General features: G+C 48.3%; 6 protein-coding genes across 6 annotated transcripts; 3 read left to right on the forward strand and 3 right to left on the reverse strand.

The window, feature by feature from the left end:
* Positions 1-139: 139 nt before the first annotated feature.
* C8Q69DRAFT_497917 (MRC1-like domain-containing protein) lies at positions 140-4,423 on the forward strand. The gene is made up of 2 exons (XM_028632287.1): positions 140-3,101; positions 3,154-4,423. The coding sequence occupies exons 1-2, from the start codon at positions 271-273 to the stop codon at positions 4,235-4,237; spliced, it is 3,915 nt and encodes a 1,304-aa protein (XP_028485865.1). The 5' UTR covers positions 140-270; the 3' UTR covers positions 4,238-4,423.
* A 1-nt stretch (position 4,424) lies between these two features.
* Positions 4,425-5,430, reverse strand: C8Q69DRAFT_527268 (hypothetical protein). Its single transcript, XM_028633647.1, has 2 exons — positions 5,081-5,430; positions 4,425-5,019 (listed from the first exon to the last, which is right to left on the reverse strand). The coding sequence occupies exons 1-2, from the start codon at positions 5,249-5,251 to the stop codon at positions 4,441-4,443; spliced, it is 750 nt and encodes a 249-aa protein (XP_028485866.1). The 5' UTR covers positions 5,252-5,430; the 3' UTR covers positions 4,425-4,440.
* Positions 5,431-6,808: 1,378 nt separating this feature from the next.
* C8Q69DRAFT_443962 (haloacid dehalogenase-like hydrolase) lies at positions 6,809-7,783 on the reverse strand (the record flags this gene model as incomplete). Its single annotated transcript, XM_028628963.1, has 1 exon — positions 6,809-7,783. The coding sequence occupies one exon, from the start codon at positions 7,781-7,783 to the stop codon at positions 6,809-6,811; it is 975 nt and encodes a 324-aa protein (XP_028485867.1).
* An 843-nt stretch (positions 7,784-8,626) lies between these two features.
* C8Q69DRAFT_486247 (hypothetical protein) lies at positions 8,627-10,604 on the forward strand (the record flags this gene model as incomplete). Its single annotated transcript, XM_028631889.1, has 2 exons — positions 8,627-8,630; positions 9,052-10,604. 2 exons carry the CDS (start codon positions 8,627-8,629, stop codon positions 10,602-10,604), a joined length of 1,557 nt encoding a protein of 518 aa, XP_028485868.1.
* A 235-nt stretch (positions 10,605-10,839) lies between these two features.
* Positions 10,840-12,279, reverse strand: C8Q69DRAFT_506430 (putative dimethylaniline monooxygenase; the record flags this gene model as incomplete). Its single annotated transcript, XM_028632803.1, has 1 exon — positions 10,840-12,279. The coding sequence occupies one exon, from the start codon at positions 12,277-12,279 to the stop codon at positions 10,840-10,842; it is 1,440 nt and encodes a 479-aa protein (XP_028485869.1).
* A 1,860-nt stretch (positions 12,280-14,139) lies between these two features.
* On the forward strand, positions 14,140-16,351 carry C8Q69DRAFT_416630 (putative monooxygenase). Its single transcript, XM_028628353.1, has 3 exons — positions 14,140-14,440; positions 14,515-14,715; positions 14,767-16,351. Exons 1-3 carry the CDS (start codon positions 14,380-14,382, stop codon positions 15,867-15,869), a joined length of 1,365 nt encoding a protein of 454 aa, XP_028485870.1. The 5' UTR covers positions 14,140-14,379; the 3' UTR covers positions 15,870-16,351.
* Positions 16,352-17,731: the final 1,380 nt, after the last annotated feature.

Consider the following 17,731-nt stretch of genomic DNA (forward strand, 5'->3'; position numbering starts at 1 on the left):
TAATCACGTGTGTCGCGAAAGCGCTCTGTCTACTTTTGGATTAGCGCGTAATGCCCAAACGCCAACGCGTGCTCCGCGAGTCGCGTCTTCCATAGTATCGAGTGGGCGGGCCAGCATACCTCCCAGCTATCCAAATACCCTCCACATCTGCCCTTCATATCTTCAGGGCAAGACTGACTTGACTTATTCATACCTTCCCAGAAACCTATAACCCGTTATGTTTCTCATGAATTGAATTCATTTTACCATAAAGTAACTAATTACTGTGTTATGGCTTCCCCGTCTACGCCGCGCTCGACGCGCTCCGCGTCTCCAGCGAACGTCGCCTCTAATGAAGGCTCTCCTGCGATTTTGACGCCGGGAAGGAAAATTAAGGCTATGCTTGCAGCCTTTGATGATAGCGATTCCGATTATGACAATGGAAAATCTACAATGCGGACATCCCTTCCAAAACTGAACTTGAATACAGAGACGCCGCGACGCAACCAGGTATTGGACAAAGAGGAGGATGATGATGATGATGATGATGAAGAGGAGGTTATCATTAAACCCAAGGGCCGCATGGCTGCTCGGATGCAAGTGCAAGAGCAGACAGGTAATGAGACGACATCGAAGGATGGAGATGAGACGGCATACCAGCGAGTAGCACGAAACTTGCAAGAGAACACAGAGACGAGAGAAGTCTCAGAAGAAAACGAGGCCATATCGTCCGACGATGATCTTCCCACAGCCGGCCCTAGGAGAGGACTACGGAAAGCAGCTCAGAACTCGGAAATCGACGATCAGGCACGATCGCCTTCCCCTGCTCGATCCTTTTCTCCTCTCTTTGTATCCTCACCGGCTAAAGGACAGGAAGAATCAGAGAATGAGGATGCAGCTATCGATGCAGGAGAGAATGGGAAGTCTAAATCAAATAGCCGCTTCTTGGCGCTGGTCGCTCAGAAGCGAAAGGAGAGAGAAGAGAAGGAGCGCCTCGAAGCTGAGAAAAAAGCAGCTAGGCTGGAGAAGATGAAGCAGTTCAGTTCTGATATTTTATCAGGCGAGGACAGCGACGATGGCACCGGACAGCGATTGTCCCAGAAACCTCGTCCTGCTCGCAAAGCTAGCAAAAAGGCCCTGGAGGAGATGAACCGAGAGACGCAGAGAATCAGCAGAAATATGCAGCTTGCACACGAAGCACGAACTAAAAAGAAGATCACCAAAGAGAGCTTCTTTGCTCGATTCAACTTCATGCAGCCGCAGGGCCAAGATGAGTCCACCCACGCACAGGATAACTCTTCCACGACCGCTGGCTCTCAGCATTCTTCCGACGTCGAAGCGCAGAAGGACAAGACAACTCCGCCAACATCGCCAGCCCGAGCACCGTCGCCAGATAAACCGGCTGATGCCGCAACTTCTGAGCAGGCGAATCAGTCTCAGCTGGCGGAACGGGAGGTTACTAATTATGAAGCAGAACTCCCTTCTGTGGAAGAACTCCTTACGCAGCCACTCCCATCCCAGGAGCCCACTCTTATTGCACAGGCTATGGTCCAGGCAGAAGAAAGTAAGCCAGAGCCTACAAAGAAGGATACAAAACCACTCCGACGAGCCCTTACAAAGCCTCCTGTTCGTGTGCAGTTATCTCGACAATTTGTAGCCGAACACCAGAAGGATGACTCCGACGATGACCTTGAAGTAATTACGTCACCTGCAAAGACTCGCCGCATTGCTGTCTTTGAAAACCTGCCGTCGAAACAGGCCCAAGAATCGGCCTCTATGCTTAAACTCAAGGCCCTGGCTCACTTGACCTCACCCACTCGTCGGAGTACGTCAATGTCCCCAGCGGAGCTGTCCGCTGTCCTGCGTATCCAGGCACGACAGCAGGCTGCAAAGGAGAGGGCTGAGAGGATCGAAGAGCTGCGAGCGAAGGGAATCCATATCGAGACAGCTGAGGAACGTGCCGCAATGGATGCTGAGGTTGAAGATCTGGTGGAAAAGGCAAGAAAGGAAGCGGATGAAATCAGAAAACAAGAGCGGGAGGCATCAAAGGCCGGCAAGCCCAAAACTATCGAACTTGATAGCGAAGAGGACGAAGACTACGAATTTTCAGACGAAGATGATGATGGGGAAGCGGAAGACGAGGAAGAGGAAGATGCAGATGATGAAAATCTTGTTGAAAATGAAGCTGGAGAAGCCGGGGAATCCGAGGAGTCTGAAGAAGAACCAATGGAGGAGGATGACTCGGACGTTGAAATGGAAGCTACCGTCTCAACCCGAAGAAAGCGTCCTCTGAGAGTCGTCAGTGATGATGAAGATGAAGAGCAAGAACCGGCGACTCCTGCGAGAACCGTCACACAACGTCCAGAATCCATCAAGAAACCTACTTTCCCGGACATGCCAAATTCCAACGACTTCACCATGGGTCTAAGTCAAGCATTTGCAGCTACATTAGGCGGTAGCCAGTCTGAGAATCAACAGGAGTCGCCTGCAATCCTCGGCAGTCTCCCAGACCCTGCTGGAGCTTCAGCTGGAGTCCAGGAAACGGATCCTGAAGTACTCGTGAAGGACAGTCAGGGACGAAGAGAATCTGTTGACATTCTTCACGGCTTGACCCAATCTCAAACTCGCATTTCGGAATCTCCTGGTCCGAAGATATTCTCGCAATATTCTCAGATACCAGATCCGACCCAAGATGAAGGATTTGTGATGTCACCATTCGACCAGTCTAAACGCTTTGTTGAACCCCCAGTGTCGACTGTTGAGACAGTTCTCCTACCTCGGGATGAATCGCCAGTCGCAAAGAAAAGCAGGGTTCTACGACGTGGACACCGTGCTGAAACTGTGGATGCTGATGACAACGGTTTTGAGATTGAGGCGAGCGCTTTCGACGTCATGCGGAAGGCAGCAAAGAAAAAGAAAGAAGCTGTTCTGTTTGACAAGAACAAGTCCAAGGCAAAGGAAATTGTGGATGAAGTAGCGGAGGAGTCTGAGGATGAATACGCCGGTTTAGGAGGTGCAAGCGATGATGAAGACGCGGGTGAAGAAGACGAGTACGATCGGGACATGATCAATGACAACAGCGGTGAAGTTGTCGATGAGAAAGAGCTGGCTGCACTCAACGCGTACGTTTTGCATTTTCTTATCATGAATGGTTATATACTGACTTGCTTTCAGGAACCACCAGCGTGCTATGGACGAGAAACAGGTCTCCAAGCTGCTGAGGGATATCACCACTGGTGCTCTTCGCCGTCGGCGTGCTGCAGATGACGAGTTCGATCTGGATGATTCCGACGACGAGTTGATGGCCCGTCGACGTGCCAAACAGAGGGAGTTCGCCAAGATGCGTAAAGCTCTTCTGGCTGACGAGAAAATCGGAGAGATAGCGGAGAATCCGAAGAAGGCAGCCTTCTTCAAGGCAATCGAGGACCGTGATCAAGATGACGATATGGACCTGGACTTCCTCGACGAGCATACTGACTCGCGGGAGCACGATTCCTCTCAGGATGTCCAAGCAGAACCCGCTTATGACGAGCCTGCCACAGCAGGAAGCAAGCGGAAGAGACCACTCGAGCCCTCCGCAGCTGATATCGCTAATCGCCCTCCGCCTCACCTCCGTCGCACTCCGGCTAATGCTGTCTCAAGGAAGCCATCGACCCTGGCTGAGATCCGGGAGACTGTTTCATTCCTCACAGAGACCCCGGAGTACGACTCTTTCCATGAGGACGCCTCAATAGAGGAGGAGGAGGATGAGCAAGAAATCAACGAGGTGACGGATTCGACAGCCGATGAAGAAGATGGTCGGATTTCTCAGGATGGATTTGCAATCCCCCGAAACCCTCGTCGCACTCGCGGTCCTGTAGTAGATCGCCTTTCTCTACTGCGCCAGGCATCATCCAATTCTGCATCTTCCGCCAACAGCAAGCTGGCCTTCCAGTCAGCATCTGCAGTCGACCCGGTTTCTAAGATTGGTTTCCGACTTCCTGCATTATTGCGCCGCTCCACCACCGGCTCTTCAACTACATCGACATCATCGGTATCCTCAGGTTCTAATTCCTCGCGGACAAAGACTGGCCCGGTTCCTGCTGCTGCGCACGGGAAGAAGGGAGCTGTGAACTATTACACAGCTGCCCGAGAACGAGAAAGAGAGAAGGAACTGAGAATGAAGCAGAGAGGCAGTGGCTCGAATATCAATGCGCTCTTGATCAAACACGCTGGCGGTTCTCTAGGATCACTCGTCGGGAAGGGACAATGGGAGTGAAGGACCTCTGGGAATTTAATGATGGAATTATACCCGCGAGAAGTTGTCATGAATTTTCACGGACCGGCTCTGTACTCATTGGATACGGCGTTTTATCAATTTGGCGTTGTGCGAATATAGTTCTATAGTTAAGGGTAACTTGGATGAGTAGTAGTGTTGAAATACAACAACATGCTGCAGTATAATTGATTGGTCTCTCCAAACTAAATAAAATGAGAATGACACTCAGAGAGGGTGTCAATAGAGCGACAGTCACGAATAACAGCTTCGATAATATCCAAATGCTTTTGTTCAGTGGAACCCCAGTCCCAGCTTTTAACCGACCGAACTGCTTCCTCGACCCTCTTTTGAAAATCCTCCTCACTTTCCTGACTTTCATCATAGTCATATGAATCCTGAAAAATAAAGTAGCTTATAAAGCAAACAAGATCTGACTCCACTTTGAGCCTGTTGATATCGCCAACTGGACACTTGAGAAGATAGCATATCAAGGACAACATATAATTTGGAGGTTTAGGTGTCAAAATTTTTTGATTCAAGTCGAAGGTAGATATGACCTCCACTGTATCCTCGAGAGTAAGACCGACGAACGAGAGAGGGTACAGATGTATCGTCATTGGGAAGCGATAATATTCGCCATTTATATTGTGTATGAGTGCCTTTGTCTCCCATTCTCCTCTAGATGCAAGTAGTTCAGAAGGAGGGGCCAAGGGAAATCCGTGGTCTAAGAGCGTTCGAGACGCGAGCGATAATTGATCGTCAGGCACGATCCACTCAACAGTCTAGAGGCTCATAAGTCAGAACATCAGTTTTGAGGTTGAATATATGTTTCTCAAACGTTACCTGAAGTACCACTGGGCAGCCGATACGGTGCATCAGCTGTTGTCCATACTCAACAATCATGATGTCTCTGTCCCGAAGACATTTTGCGGCCTCGGCGATAAGCTCCCGATCTCCTTTGAAGGGTCGCGGAGACTTGCGAGGTGGAGTGTTGCTGTGTTGCGGAGACTCCATTGTGAGATATAAACGCTGGTCAAGACCGGACTGATTCGAAGTGCATGTAATCAGGATGAAGATTTAGATATGGTAAAACTGCTAAAATCTTTGGTTCAAAGTGCCACAGCTGGATGAGCGAGACGACATCTACTCGCATTATCATTGCAAGTGTAAACAGCGCCGACCTAGTAGGTTATCGTAGGGACTAATTATTTCCTATTCCTCCCAGCTCGCATAGTGAAGTCTTCCCGTGAAGGCCCACGCCTTGCCTTTCGGATTCATCGCGTACCCCCTCCTCGGGCATAAAAAGGCGTCTCTGCCCCCTTCCTCTTTGTCTTCCTTTCTCCTCCTCGCGCATAATGGGCCGGCTGTATCACTCCTTTATGGCCTGGGCCCAGTGTGCTGGCTTTTCTTAGTGCATTCTTCAATCCCACTTCATGTATAGAACATTGGCATTTATTCAGTAACAAATTCTATATTGAGGTATAAATATTTCTTAAGGTGGCTTGCATCGTCCGATTCGTAATCATCATTGCTTTTCTTCTTTATTTAATAAAAGAAGCCTCGAAGCTGTTCCAGCTGATATTGGGTGAAGTACTTCGGAGGAATCATGAGTTTTTTTTCAGCATGACATCCAGCAACAAGTTGATCATCAAAGGTTGTCAGTTAATTCCTCGTTTCTTTCGTTCTTTTTGACCAATAAGTGTGACAATATTTGCTAACTTATTGCTTTTCAGGGGTTACAGGGACTGAAATTTGCAGTCGAACTGCTTCGAGGTGGAAGCGACGAGCAGCTGAAATTACCCAATGCGAGTTCTGTACCAGTGGATGCAAATTTCTGACAAATGACGCGGGCGAGGGTTATGGAGATATATAAAGTTCGTCTAAAGTTCCTCTATCACTTTCTTTTTGATTCACATGAAAGTTTCGAGTCCCAATTCTACATTCGTCGGCTCTTGTTCTGACAAAGCTAGAAAGGTGGATGCATATCGCAGGGTCTACGCGTCCTCGGAGCATTACCAGGGCCAGCGATGACTTAGAAGACATTAGAGTCATTTGATGGCTTTAAGCCAGTCGACCAAAAAGAAGAACTCCTCGTTAGTCTGACCTGGATCTGAGACCATTCTTTGCTAGTTATGGTGAAAACGGAAGTGCCTTTGCCGGGCACACTGGATATGACATTGACAGTTAACTCGCCGCAACGCAAGTTATTCAAGATGGAAGGAGGAACTCGGACCGACGCTATTCGCCTACTGCAGAGCCTCGGGGGGATGTTTAATGCAACCTGACCAGCAATTTGCGTTAGTTATGGGTGTTAGGAATATTCTAATCAATTTGGGGCCTATCAAGAGAAGCCCAAGGGCGAACTGTTCCCGGGCATCTGCTTGCTATGTGCAAAAAAAAAATCGTGAGGTTCAGCCTCTGCTTGAGACAATGATGGAGAAGGAGAACTTTGCCATGGTTGAGAATTGAGATGAGCAGGACTCAGGAAACGGACAGGGGAAAGTCTGAGGCGGATATAATTAAGCAACTCTGGAGGGGAAATGGATCATAACCATTGGCACATGTTTGTGCTCAGTCCCTGTCAACAGCATATGCCTCCAACTTGGGAAGCAATTCCTCCAAAGTCGATATTTTAGCAGCGTCATCGGGGCCCTCGTTGTTATCACGAAGGAGAAGAAAGCTCTTCCAACCCGCATTCAGAGCGCCCTTATAATCTTGCTCATAGTTGTCACCAACATGCACACAGGTCCAGTCATCCGTATTAGTTGCTTCTGCAGACACGCCCAGAAACGATGATGCTTGCCTCTTGGCGACCTGAAATATTAGCGGATGCGGTTTTTCTTCACCTGCCTCGTAGCTCGTAATAATCATGTTGATATCGTTGTACTGTGAACTATCTGAAGACGAGCCTTCTACGCCCTCTTCGAAGCCCGGCAGTTCCATACTAGATCTACCCTGGTCTGCACGAACATTCCCGACTTTCAGTCCCAATGACTTCAGAACGGCAGGTACGCGATCGTCTGAATTGGAGATTACTCCAACCACTGTCCGTGAGAATAATCCATGTTTATCATTCCCGCTAGTGTTCCGTAGAGCTCTTAATCGTTCAAAGAAGGGCTCCACATCCGGGTATAGCGCATACCCCTCCTTGCTAGCGAAGCGATCGAGAAGACTCTCAACCAACCCGTCCGGAAGCTGGACCTCCTCCTCATTATTATGTACACCCCCAAGGCTGTGACCATCTGCTCTGATGACACGAGTAAAACTACCTTTTATGACCTCTCCCCACCATTGTCGCGGGCCTCCGTAGCGACCGTTGAGGACTTCCTGCCTTCCATAGTTCGGCCAGCGCTTGCTCTGCGCCTTGTATGTCTCTTTGAACGCTGTCTTGATTTTCGAAGGAGTGACGACGCTAGGTGATAGTCCAAACGAATGAGCCGTTGAAGCGTATTGTTCTGGGACCGCAGGACGCGGGTGGAAGACTGTCGAGAAAGCGTCAAAGGTAAGAAGGAGAGTCCGGCTTCCGTTCGAAGTCGTGAGAGTCATTGAGTGTTTATCCGGTTCCGTGACTTCGTGAGGAAGAATCAGAGTGGGGTTGTTGCGCGAGAAGCAGCGAAACTGAAGTTGATCGATTGAAATTCTGATATGTCTCTTTCAGTTGACGTCGAGAAATTGAGAGTCCTGTTAGTTTCCGCTAAGATAAAGCTACCTTGGTCCGTGCTACGTCTCACTATGATTTAGCTTATGGCCCGACTTGAGAGTCTAACCCGCCTTGAGTTACTCTGTATCACTTACTGCTATTCTATATAAAAGATTTCTGGCCTGTTTGCCGATTCATCCTTTGACGCCCGAATTCGCTTGAAAATAGACTGCTACGGACTTCACGCTACCGGGATGTAATATTCAGTGAGGTCACTACTATGTTGTATGCAGAAGACCTGACCTTGACGGGTCGATATCAAGATATACTGTAGATTCTTATCATCTGGATCTTGGTCGCGATGTTCTCAGAGTGGCATTCGACATCCGGCATCGATCCGTAATCTATCCTAGGATCAGGATGTGGAGGATTTTGGTAATTTCGCGCACCTTATTTCCATGTGCTCTGGCTATTCAATGTTGATATATAGAAGCACCTGAGTACGGGACTACCAGGATGAGTTCTGTAGAATTCAATAGAGCAAATTGGATCCGGCTATATGTGACTGACGGAAGTACTGTACATAGTACGTACAAACGTGCGTAACGCATCTTGTAGTTTCTCCATGATGACATGGATCTTCTAGATGCAGACAATTTGTACGAGGGTACTATACTAACGCAATGGTGTTGTTGATGCGATATAGAGTACTACTTATGCCATGCCATAGTTGAACGCCGATTACCTGGATGGGTAAGGGTTTACGAAGGTGCCACGAAGCCAGACGCGCAGTTAGTGGAACACCAAATCTGGTTAAATCGCGAGGCAAAGCTCACTACCTATGTAGTAGTATGCACTGATAAGGCTCCACCAGATTTATAACTAGCTGAAGATCTTAAGCAACACGATGTAACCTCAGATCCTCGGAAAAAAGCCCAACGGCGTGGATGTCTTTGTTAGTCAGCGTGTGTTACAATGTCCTTTTTTGGCGGACGCGCCGCATCGGCCCGCCAATCGATACTTATCGCCTCTCTTTCTCTCATTTTCTGTTCTTTCTTTGTTTCTCGATATCTCGTCCTAACGTGTCCCATATCAAAATGGTCCCGTCCAGCGTCTCAGAGCATATGCCTTCATAGAACCATGCTGTCCTTACTGGGCTTGATGGTCCATCTAGCGCTCCTGGTGGCCATAGCAGGAGCGCTGTCGCCGACCCCAGACTCATATGGCTCGTCGCAGTCGCAAAGGCTAAGATATGCCAACCATATCTTCAATGCGATCCACTCTTCCATGCGACAATGGGGTTCTTCGCTGAATCACAATGGAATGTCTTTCTTTTGGGCCACGGTTCCAGAGGGAACGGAATTGTATCATGGAACCCATCAACCGGAGCCAGTCAACGGCACAGAGTGGCTTGCCTTCGAGCCAGAGCATGCGATGCTCTTCGCAGGCCCAAGGCCCAAGGGGTTTAAACCACCACATTTTCCAGGACAGCCAGGCGATATGCCTATGGAAAGAGACCCACTGTTCTCTAACGAACAGTCAGTCTTATCAGATTCGGAGTTGGAGGAGAGGCAGATCGAGGAAGATGAACGTCCTCCACCCATGGACTTGGAACAGGGCTGGCTCCACACATATGCGGCGATTAAGGATCTGCGTCTTCTCTATATCGATGGCATGTCAGCTGCAAAGTCTGACAAGGGCGTCTACGACACGCAAGATCGGATCTTGCTCAATGACACGGTCGGCGGGCCCGGTTTCCTAGAATACGTTCGCGCTCAGGCCATTTGCAAGCTAGCGCAGGAGCGATGGGATGACCGTATCGACGGAGTCATCCGGATGGAATCCGGCTTTGAGATCATTCTGTGCAACTTCCAGCGGGATCTGGAAGTGGTCAGAATCACTCGCGCGAAGAAATACGGTGCCGATAGGTTCACGCCGGGATTCGGGCTACCTCATGTGCCAGAGGATATGTTCCGGTTTTACAAAGCCATAGCGGATCGATATCATGGAATAGGAGGTCACCGTGTGCGACTCAACTATGACAATTTCGTCACGGCGTTCTCTTACGATCTCGACCTCTTCCGGAGTGGTGACTTGCCACGGTTAGCCAATCTATCAACGACGTCGCTGGAGCCGATGAGGAAAGACCTTGTTGATCTCGTGATGAAGCATGATCCTACTGAAAAATCATTTGACTGGCAGGGAGTGGTCGATATGATCGTTCAACGTTATTCCAACGAGCTGAAATATCTTGTCTCGGAAGATCTCTCCACCTCGAGACTCCTGCATAGAGAGCTAGATCGCATCTTGCGTGGATTCATTGATTTCGATTACCGGAACACGACTGCCGAGATCGAAAGATGCGCAACCCAGTTTATTCCAAAGAAGGCCCCAAGGAATACGCTCGCCGGAGAAGTTGTCTATCATGTGTCACACAAGATTTGCTCAACACTCTTTTACGCTCTTGAAGAGCACGACCGCAAAGCTGCTGTCGAGTCGATCAATGACCTTGTTTCTTATCTCTCGTGGACTACATGGAAAGAGTGCAATTGCTGCGCACCTAATGAGGTCTGTTTCATTCCTATATGGCCGGTCGGAACTTATGAGGACCGGGAACATCCTCGCTGTCGGGGAGAGATGCCTCCTCCTCCCAGAGAAGAAGAGAGGTACTGGGAGCTACCACCGCGGCCACATAAACGGAGACCACATCGAGAGAGCTCCTCATAAGCCTTTGCGTGTATTACTAATAAATAAAGATATCCCTTTACAGTATTTCTTGTTGGTTGCTACTGGTTTCATTGGAATCTTTGGCGCGAGATTATTACGGGGTCAAGGACTGTTTTTATATACTGTCTAGCGAGCGAACTTTTAACGATGGGACTGTTTGATCGTATATATTTCTTGCTCGTCATTCGCCCTCTATACAGTGGATTCAAAGTTGCGACTTCGGGCAAGATACGTCTCATAGCTTCGCTCTTTGCTGTCCTAGCTTCGATGACCTTTCACGAACCGACTTCCAATACTTTTCTTTCAGCGGCAAGACACCAAACGCTATCTCTGCCCATTTATCGTCCCACGGTGGTAACTCATATGCATCACTTTCGGGTGCAGGTGGGCCCGCCAGGTTCACCAAAAAATCAAAATATTCCTTGAAGTCGGGCTTGATCTCGTGAAAATTTGTGGAAGGACCTTTGTACTGCACCCGTTCCACTTCCCACAAATCCTGCTCCTGCAGACTGGGAAGAGGCTTTCCTCTTCCTGCGAAGTATCGTGCCACTGCAACAGCTTGGTACTCATAGACCCGGAAGCTAATTCCTGCACGAACCTGCCCGACTATCGCCAATGATGGATCACCGACCTTGAAGATGTGTTGGTAAAATCCTGCGAGACGGTTGTTCGGTGTGACAGGATCGGGTGTAAGGAAGGGATATGACACGCGGAAACCGGTCCCAAAAATGACTTTATCGACATTATCGGCTTTATTTCCGTCCGCGAATTCGACATTGATTCCCGTTGGGGTGGTTTCGATATTCTTGATTTGAGGTTTAACTTCCACATTTGGCAGATCCCATGCTGCCTGCAGCGCTTCGTTCTTCCCGCGTTGCGAGAGATATAGAGGGCCTTTAACAAGATGGTATATCTCTGAAACAATGTCAGCCGCCGAGACATTGCCTCCAACCACAACAACTTTCTTATTGATATAGTCATTCTGCGAACGGTACGATTTGGAGTGTTCAAAGCGGGTTGGATGGGCTTTGGACGCCTCATTCAGTCCAGGCACGTCGGGAATGAAGGGAATGTTGTAATGACCACTGGCGACAACAATGGCATCGAAGTGCTCTTGCCACCAATAGTCCTGAGGCTGGCCGTGACGGAGCTGTCCTGTCCGTCGAAGGGTGACGGTCCATTTGTCACCGACTTTTTCGACCTTCTCGACTGTCGTATTGAACGATACGAGATGCAGATAGTCATGGAACAGATCCTCAAGCCACTGCGCTACCACGCGAAAGGGCCGTGTCGGATTTGAATTGCCGAATCGTTCGATTGACAGAGGAGAATTTGTTTCCGGTAGGGGCGTGTGAGTGAATGCCATGACTTTGGCGCCCACATTGCTATCCAAGCCTTCATAGATACCTGTTCGGGCGGTTGTGTCTTCCGCGGCAGTTGGCGTGAACTGCGGGAACCGAGCTGGGATATCTTTAGCCTTCTGGCTGGTACTATTATCCTCAGGAAAAGGGAATACGTCTGGAACAGGATCATAGTTCCAGGTTCCTCCGACACGATCTCTTCGCTCAAACACGCGAATGGTGTCGAATATCTTTTCTTGGTGTAGAGCTCGAACGGCAGAAAGGCCGGAAGGGCCAGTCCCAATGACGGCGACAGTTCTATAGCGAGGACCCATTGCAACTTATAACACGATAACTTCTTTGGTAAATCCTTTGCGTAACGATATCAAGCAAAATAGAATACGATATACACCCCCAAAGGATCTCGCACCGAAAGAGCTCCCTCATGCGTCCATCCCATATCTTATAAATCCCAACCCAACCACTCCAGCTCCATTGCGCGACGCAGATCCACATTGTCGACATATCTACTAGCATGCAAGACAAATGATCCAGATGCATCGCGAAATACATTGAGAGTAATATAAGTAATATAGATAAGCAATCGACTGCAGCGATTGGAGCGGGGAAGGAAATGATGTTGTACCCGGTGTCCCTGACGTGATCCACCCCGCGTATGAGTCTACGCAGACCTCGAAAGGAGGCCGAATAACTAGTATGTCAGTGCTGATAAATAGGTTTTACATCGTTGATAGAAATGGAATTGAAATCTCAAGCATGTCTTAGGAATAAGGTAGTTTGTTACAGAGGTTCGATAATTTTGATGGATTATGGATTCAATGTGTATCTAACTACCTATGTACATATGTATAGTTGATGATATGTAAAAGAAAAAGAATGCATAATGTGGATTAGGTTAACTAGATTGGACCTGTGGTGTAAGCTGAGCTAAGCTTCACTTTCAATGCAACACCAATGATAGATGATTGAAACTTTCACGGGGATTTGAAGCTATGATCCTGCGTTGTTAAGTCTTAAGAAATGGGTCATGGCACCTTATAGATTGTAGACACTTTATTAGATGGAAATATACAAAGAAATCATATCCACACAACGTCCCTAAAGGTCCTGAATATATATATATTTCCTTTCTTATTTCCGTTTGGCAGAAAGAGACTACTACCAAGTCCTTCAACGCCTGTAAGAGGAAAATGAAAGAGTGCAAACAGAATGACGTAGATCTTGGGGTCGAAACTATTCGCATCGGAAATATGCCATGCCATATTTTGATAGTATTTACTTGCTCGTAGGACTGCCTTTATATCCGCAATCTGCTTCCGCTGGAAGCTTTATCCTATCCTATACTAATGAACCGCTAAGCTTGCTATGGAAAAAAAAAAAAAAAAGATGGCTTTGGCCTATAGTTTTATAGCCAAGTTTAGACCTCTCGTAGTATACGATAAGCAAACGACTCAAGTATTGCACCGTTTTTCTGCTTCCCTCACCCTGGGCCTCGTTTTCTGGCCGCTTTTATTGCCGACTATCTGCCTGCCATTCATCCATCTATGACACGCGATAATCTGTTTCCTTGATTCTCTCCAGCCCGACACGCTATTGCCTTTTCTTTGCCCACTGTCCGATTCTCAGGCTGTTCTGGCTAGTATTGGCAGCGAGGCGATCCGGTCGTCTGAGAACCTAGATAGTTGAGTCCTCAGCGTATCGCCTAGCTTCCTGTCAATAAGAAGTCATGACGCATAGTCCCCAATCATGGGTTAAATACCGCAGCGATGACCGAGAACCGACCGTCCTTTATGATTCGTGAATTTCTTAAAGACGATTTCTCGACAGGCACTTCGAAGCAGTATTATTGAATACCAGGTACTTCTAATCCTTCTAATCCTTCTAGATCTTCTAGATCTTCCTGGCCGAGTTAGTGACTCTTACCAAAAGGATGTGATTTTTTATGGGACTAAATAGATCCATCTACACTTATAAAAGTCCTCAACTCTCAGAGGCTCCCCCCCAAAGATATATCCTGATAGAGATAGGCTACTCTAGTAGATGTCGGATAAATCTTTAAGGGTCCCTCCCCACACGAGGCCGGATTGTGGGGAGAAATGTGGGAACTCCGGTCATCGGACTGCGGCATCCAGCGCTCCCCACGCCACGGATCGTTCATCTCAGCAGACGATGCTCTCTGTCCATCGCCACGGTGTGGGAGATCGGGCTAAAACAATGCCATCTCTTTCCCGGGAGCTTTACCGGGACATCAGACTGGAGCGCGATGCGGGGATTATTTGTTTCGTCACGTCTTAAACGTTCATAATTAAATCGATACCCCTCCTGTTCTTACTGTTTGCTTCTTACGCATTGTATATAAGTTAACACATTTCATCTGCCTGTCTTGTCCCCTAACAAAACATTGAGCAATCGAAATGGGGTCCATCGCAATGGATATATCCAACAAGGACCTTAGAATATGCATCATCGGCGCAGGTATGTCCGCAACTCCACCTTTCCTCTTCGTAGTATATCAATCATGGAACCAAATGAAACTAACTGGTGGTAAGGCATGGGGGGCCTCACGTCTGCGTTGGCCCTTGCAAAGGAGGGCTTTAAGAATATCAATGTCTATGAAACAGCATCCAACCTGGGTTTCGTTGGCGCAGGAATCCAGCTGGCGCCTAATATGGCTCGCATCTTGGACCACCTTGGCGTCTGGGAACCTATCGCAAAAGAAGCCACTAGTATTCGCGAAACAAGTATCCGACGTATGTGATCCTCTATATATGATGAGCGAATGCCTGCTAATCTATTTGCAGAGGGCGCCAATGACCAAGAATTAGCACACGTCGAACTTGACTATATCGAAAAGACTTATGGTTACCCGCATATGGTTGGTCACAGAGCGTCCTTAGCCGGTTCGCTATATGAGGGATGCAAGCGTGAGGAGAGTATCAAGTTCCATTTCTCGACGGGCGTGGAAGAGATAGAGTCCTTCTCCCCGAAGCCGAGATTTATAGCAAAGCCTCGAGATGGGGAGCCATATACCGTCGAAGCGGATGTTCTCCTGGCTTGCGACGGAATTAAGAGCAAGATACGCGTCGCGATGCTCAAACTACTCAATGTGGATGCGGAAGTCCAGGACACGAACCAGGCCGCATATCGAATCATGATCCACCGCGATGAGGTGAAAGATGACCCAGAGCTTCTTGAATTGATGGATAGTGACCGGGTTGTGCGCTGGATCGGCCCGAAGAGACACATTATTGCCTATCCTGTGTCGAACAAGACGATTTACAACCTCTCGACGACTCAGCCGGATGACAGGTTCGCGGCTGCACCTTCTGCTACATACACAACAAGAGCCTCGAAATCAGCGATGCTGGATGTTTTTGGCGATTTTTGCCCGATGGTGAAGCGCATGCTTGACAAGGTTCCCGAAGGGGAGGTTTGCGAGTGGAAGCTGCGTGTTCACTCGCCTCTACCTACCTGGGTCCACGGCACCACTGCACTCGTGGGCGATGCCTGTCATCCGACATTGCCCCATCTGGCGCAGGGAGCAGCTCAGGCAATTGAAGACGCAGCAGTGATTGCGGTTGCACTATCCAAGTTGCCCGATACGTCTCCAGAATCCATAAACAAGGCTCTTCGAGTCTACGAGCAGGTCAGAAAAGGACGGGCCGAGGCATTAGTAGAGATGGCAGCTGCTTCCGGAAGGGCCCTTCATCTGGGCGACGGAGCTGCCAAGGAGGAGCGTGACAAACAATTCGCAGCATTGAAGGGTGGAAAGGGTCCTGTCCCTGACAAGTGGGCGGACGCTGATGTCCAGAGACTGATCTACGGATTCGACTGCGCGCAGGTCACGCGCGATTCCTTTGACGAGATTTTCAACAACTTGTCACCCGTACAGGGTGGTTTGTGAATGCTCCAAGAGTGATGGAGTAGTTTGTCGGAGCATTCCTGCGTATTATCACTCGCAATAGAAAAGTGGGAAGCTCTTATTTCCGATCCCATATCTACGAACAGATGCGTTTCGAGAAACAGGAAGAAGGCATATAGCATCATAGTCATAATGGAACCTGTATCAAGTAGTGTTTCAGCGGATTTGTTATTCAATTCGTCGTTCAGCCAAGAAATAAACTATCTTCTTATGTCTCATACCTCCTATCCGGCCTTGTTTGTCAACGTTAACTAGAATATAGCATTCACTAGAGATGATTAGCAATTGTGAAACTAGGCAAAAGTGAACGACATGAGTCACCATTGAATGGAACTGCTACCTGCTCATTTACAACTCTACCCCTCCCGAACTGTGTGAATTCTCAGAACTATCCCACCCATTATAAGCTCCAGAATATCTGCAAGTCAACCCTCTCAACATCTCTATATATCCCTTTCTATTCCAAGAATGCCAATATGGTATCGAGACATGATCTTATTAGCAGTGCGAGGGAACGCATTAATACATATACATCTACTCCATCTAGTGATGATGAAAAGCTCATTCCTTGCATGACCGCACTCATCGATTGATGGAGTCGGGGATTCGCTTGCCGTTATAAGGATCTGCACTTCTCTGGAGTTGGCAAGTTGCAATGATCCCAGAGGAGCTAAATCATCCCTCTAATGGTATCATCTCTCGTAGAGAGATGATGATATACGCCAGTACTTATGTTGGGAAGGGCCCCAGATAACTGGCCAACTGCTACACCTTTTGCTCGGATTCCTCTCCGAGTCGCATTCCTATATACAAATCCATAATTTAGATCTTCCCTATATTACCTCATGGGAAATCACCAGAGGCAAAAGCTTCACCTGCGGCTCCTCTCCCGTTGTAGAGTCCGCCGCCCCAGCCTCCTGGGCCTTTCCCTCCCGCGGAAGAATCGCCTTCTTTCGGTTTCTTTTTGTAAGTTACTTCTTCTTTCGTGCAGTGCGTGACTGACGGCTGAAGCGGCCATCGTGTTTAGTCCTGCGTTACGCCTTGAAGCTGTGCCTTCGGGCATGTGTAATTTTGTTCCTGCAATTTCGCGTTTGCACCGACGGTAACTACGCCAACAATGTTAACCACACTCTGGTGCAGATGGCCATTCAAATATTATGTTGGATGATTCGAGAAAACTTCTGCAAAGACCACCCGTAAGCTGCATCGAATCTTGTCCATGAAATCGAACTCGGATTCTGATAATCCAGAGAGTTACTCGAGTATCTGCTTCCGACACGAGGCACTCTTCCGCCCCCTCGTGCTTATCCTGGCTCTGCCGATGCCTCTGTTCATCAGTTATACATGCGAGATTCCTGCAGGACACTGGTTCGTCAAAGGCGTGACGGAGAAGAGGAAGGAGTGCTCTTCGGGTTCTTTCATTCTTTTGCCGTCAATTCAATTCTCCTTAGGTATATCGTGATTTCGGGTAACCGGCAACATGCATATATGACAGTTGCGATTCTCGGCGGAGGGTATCGAGAGTACATATATATTGGAAGGAGTGGTCGATAACCAACAAGACTGCTTTTTGACGCTCAGATGCTATGGGCCATTGAATATGTATGAGAGGAAGCAAGTCAATTCTTTCGGACGAATAGCCCGATACCAACATCTTTTATACGACTGGAATTTTCAAGGGTACCCGGCATGTATACGAAATGAAGCTTTCTACATATCTTTTGGCCTACCCTATCCCCAGTGCTAAAAAGGTCGATATCTGGGAAGACTTCAAATTCGAGCAGATGATATTCGAAAGGCCCTGGATCTGGTGCAACGTGTCATAGAAGGCGAAGCAGCAGCCA

This window comes from Paecilomyces variotii (assembly GCF_004022145.1).
Source record: "Paecilomyces variotii strain CBS 101075 chromosome Unknown C8Q69scaffold_4, whole genome shotgun sequence".
Lineage (NCBI taxonomy): Eukaryota > Fungi > Ascomycota > Eurotiomycetes > Eurotiales > Thermoascaceae > Paecilomyces > Paecilomyces variotii.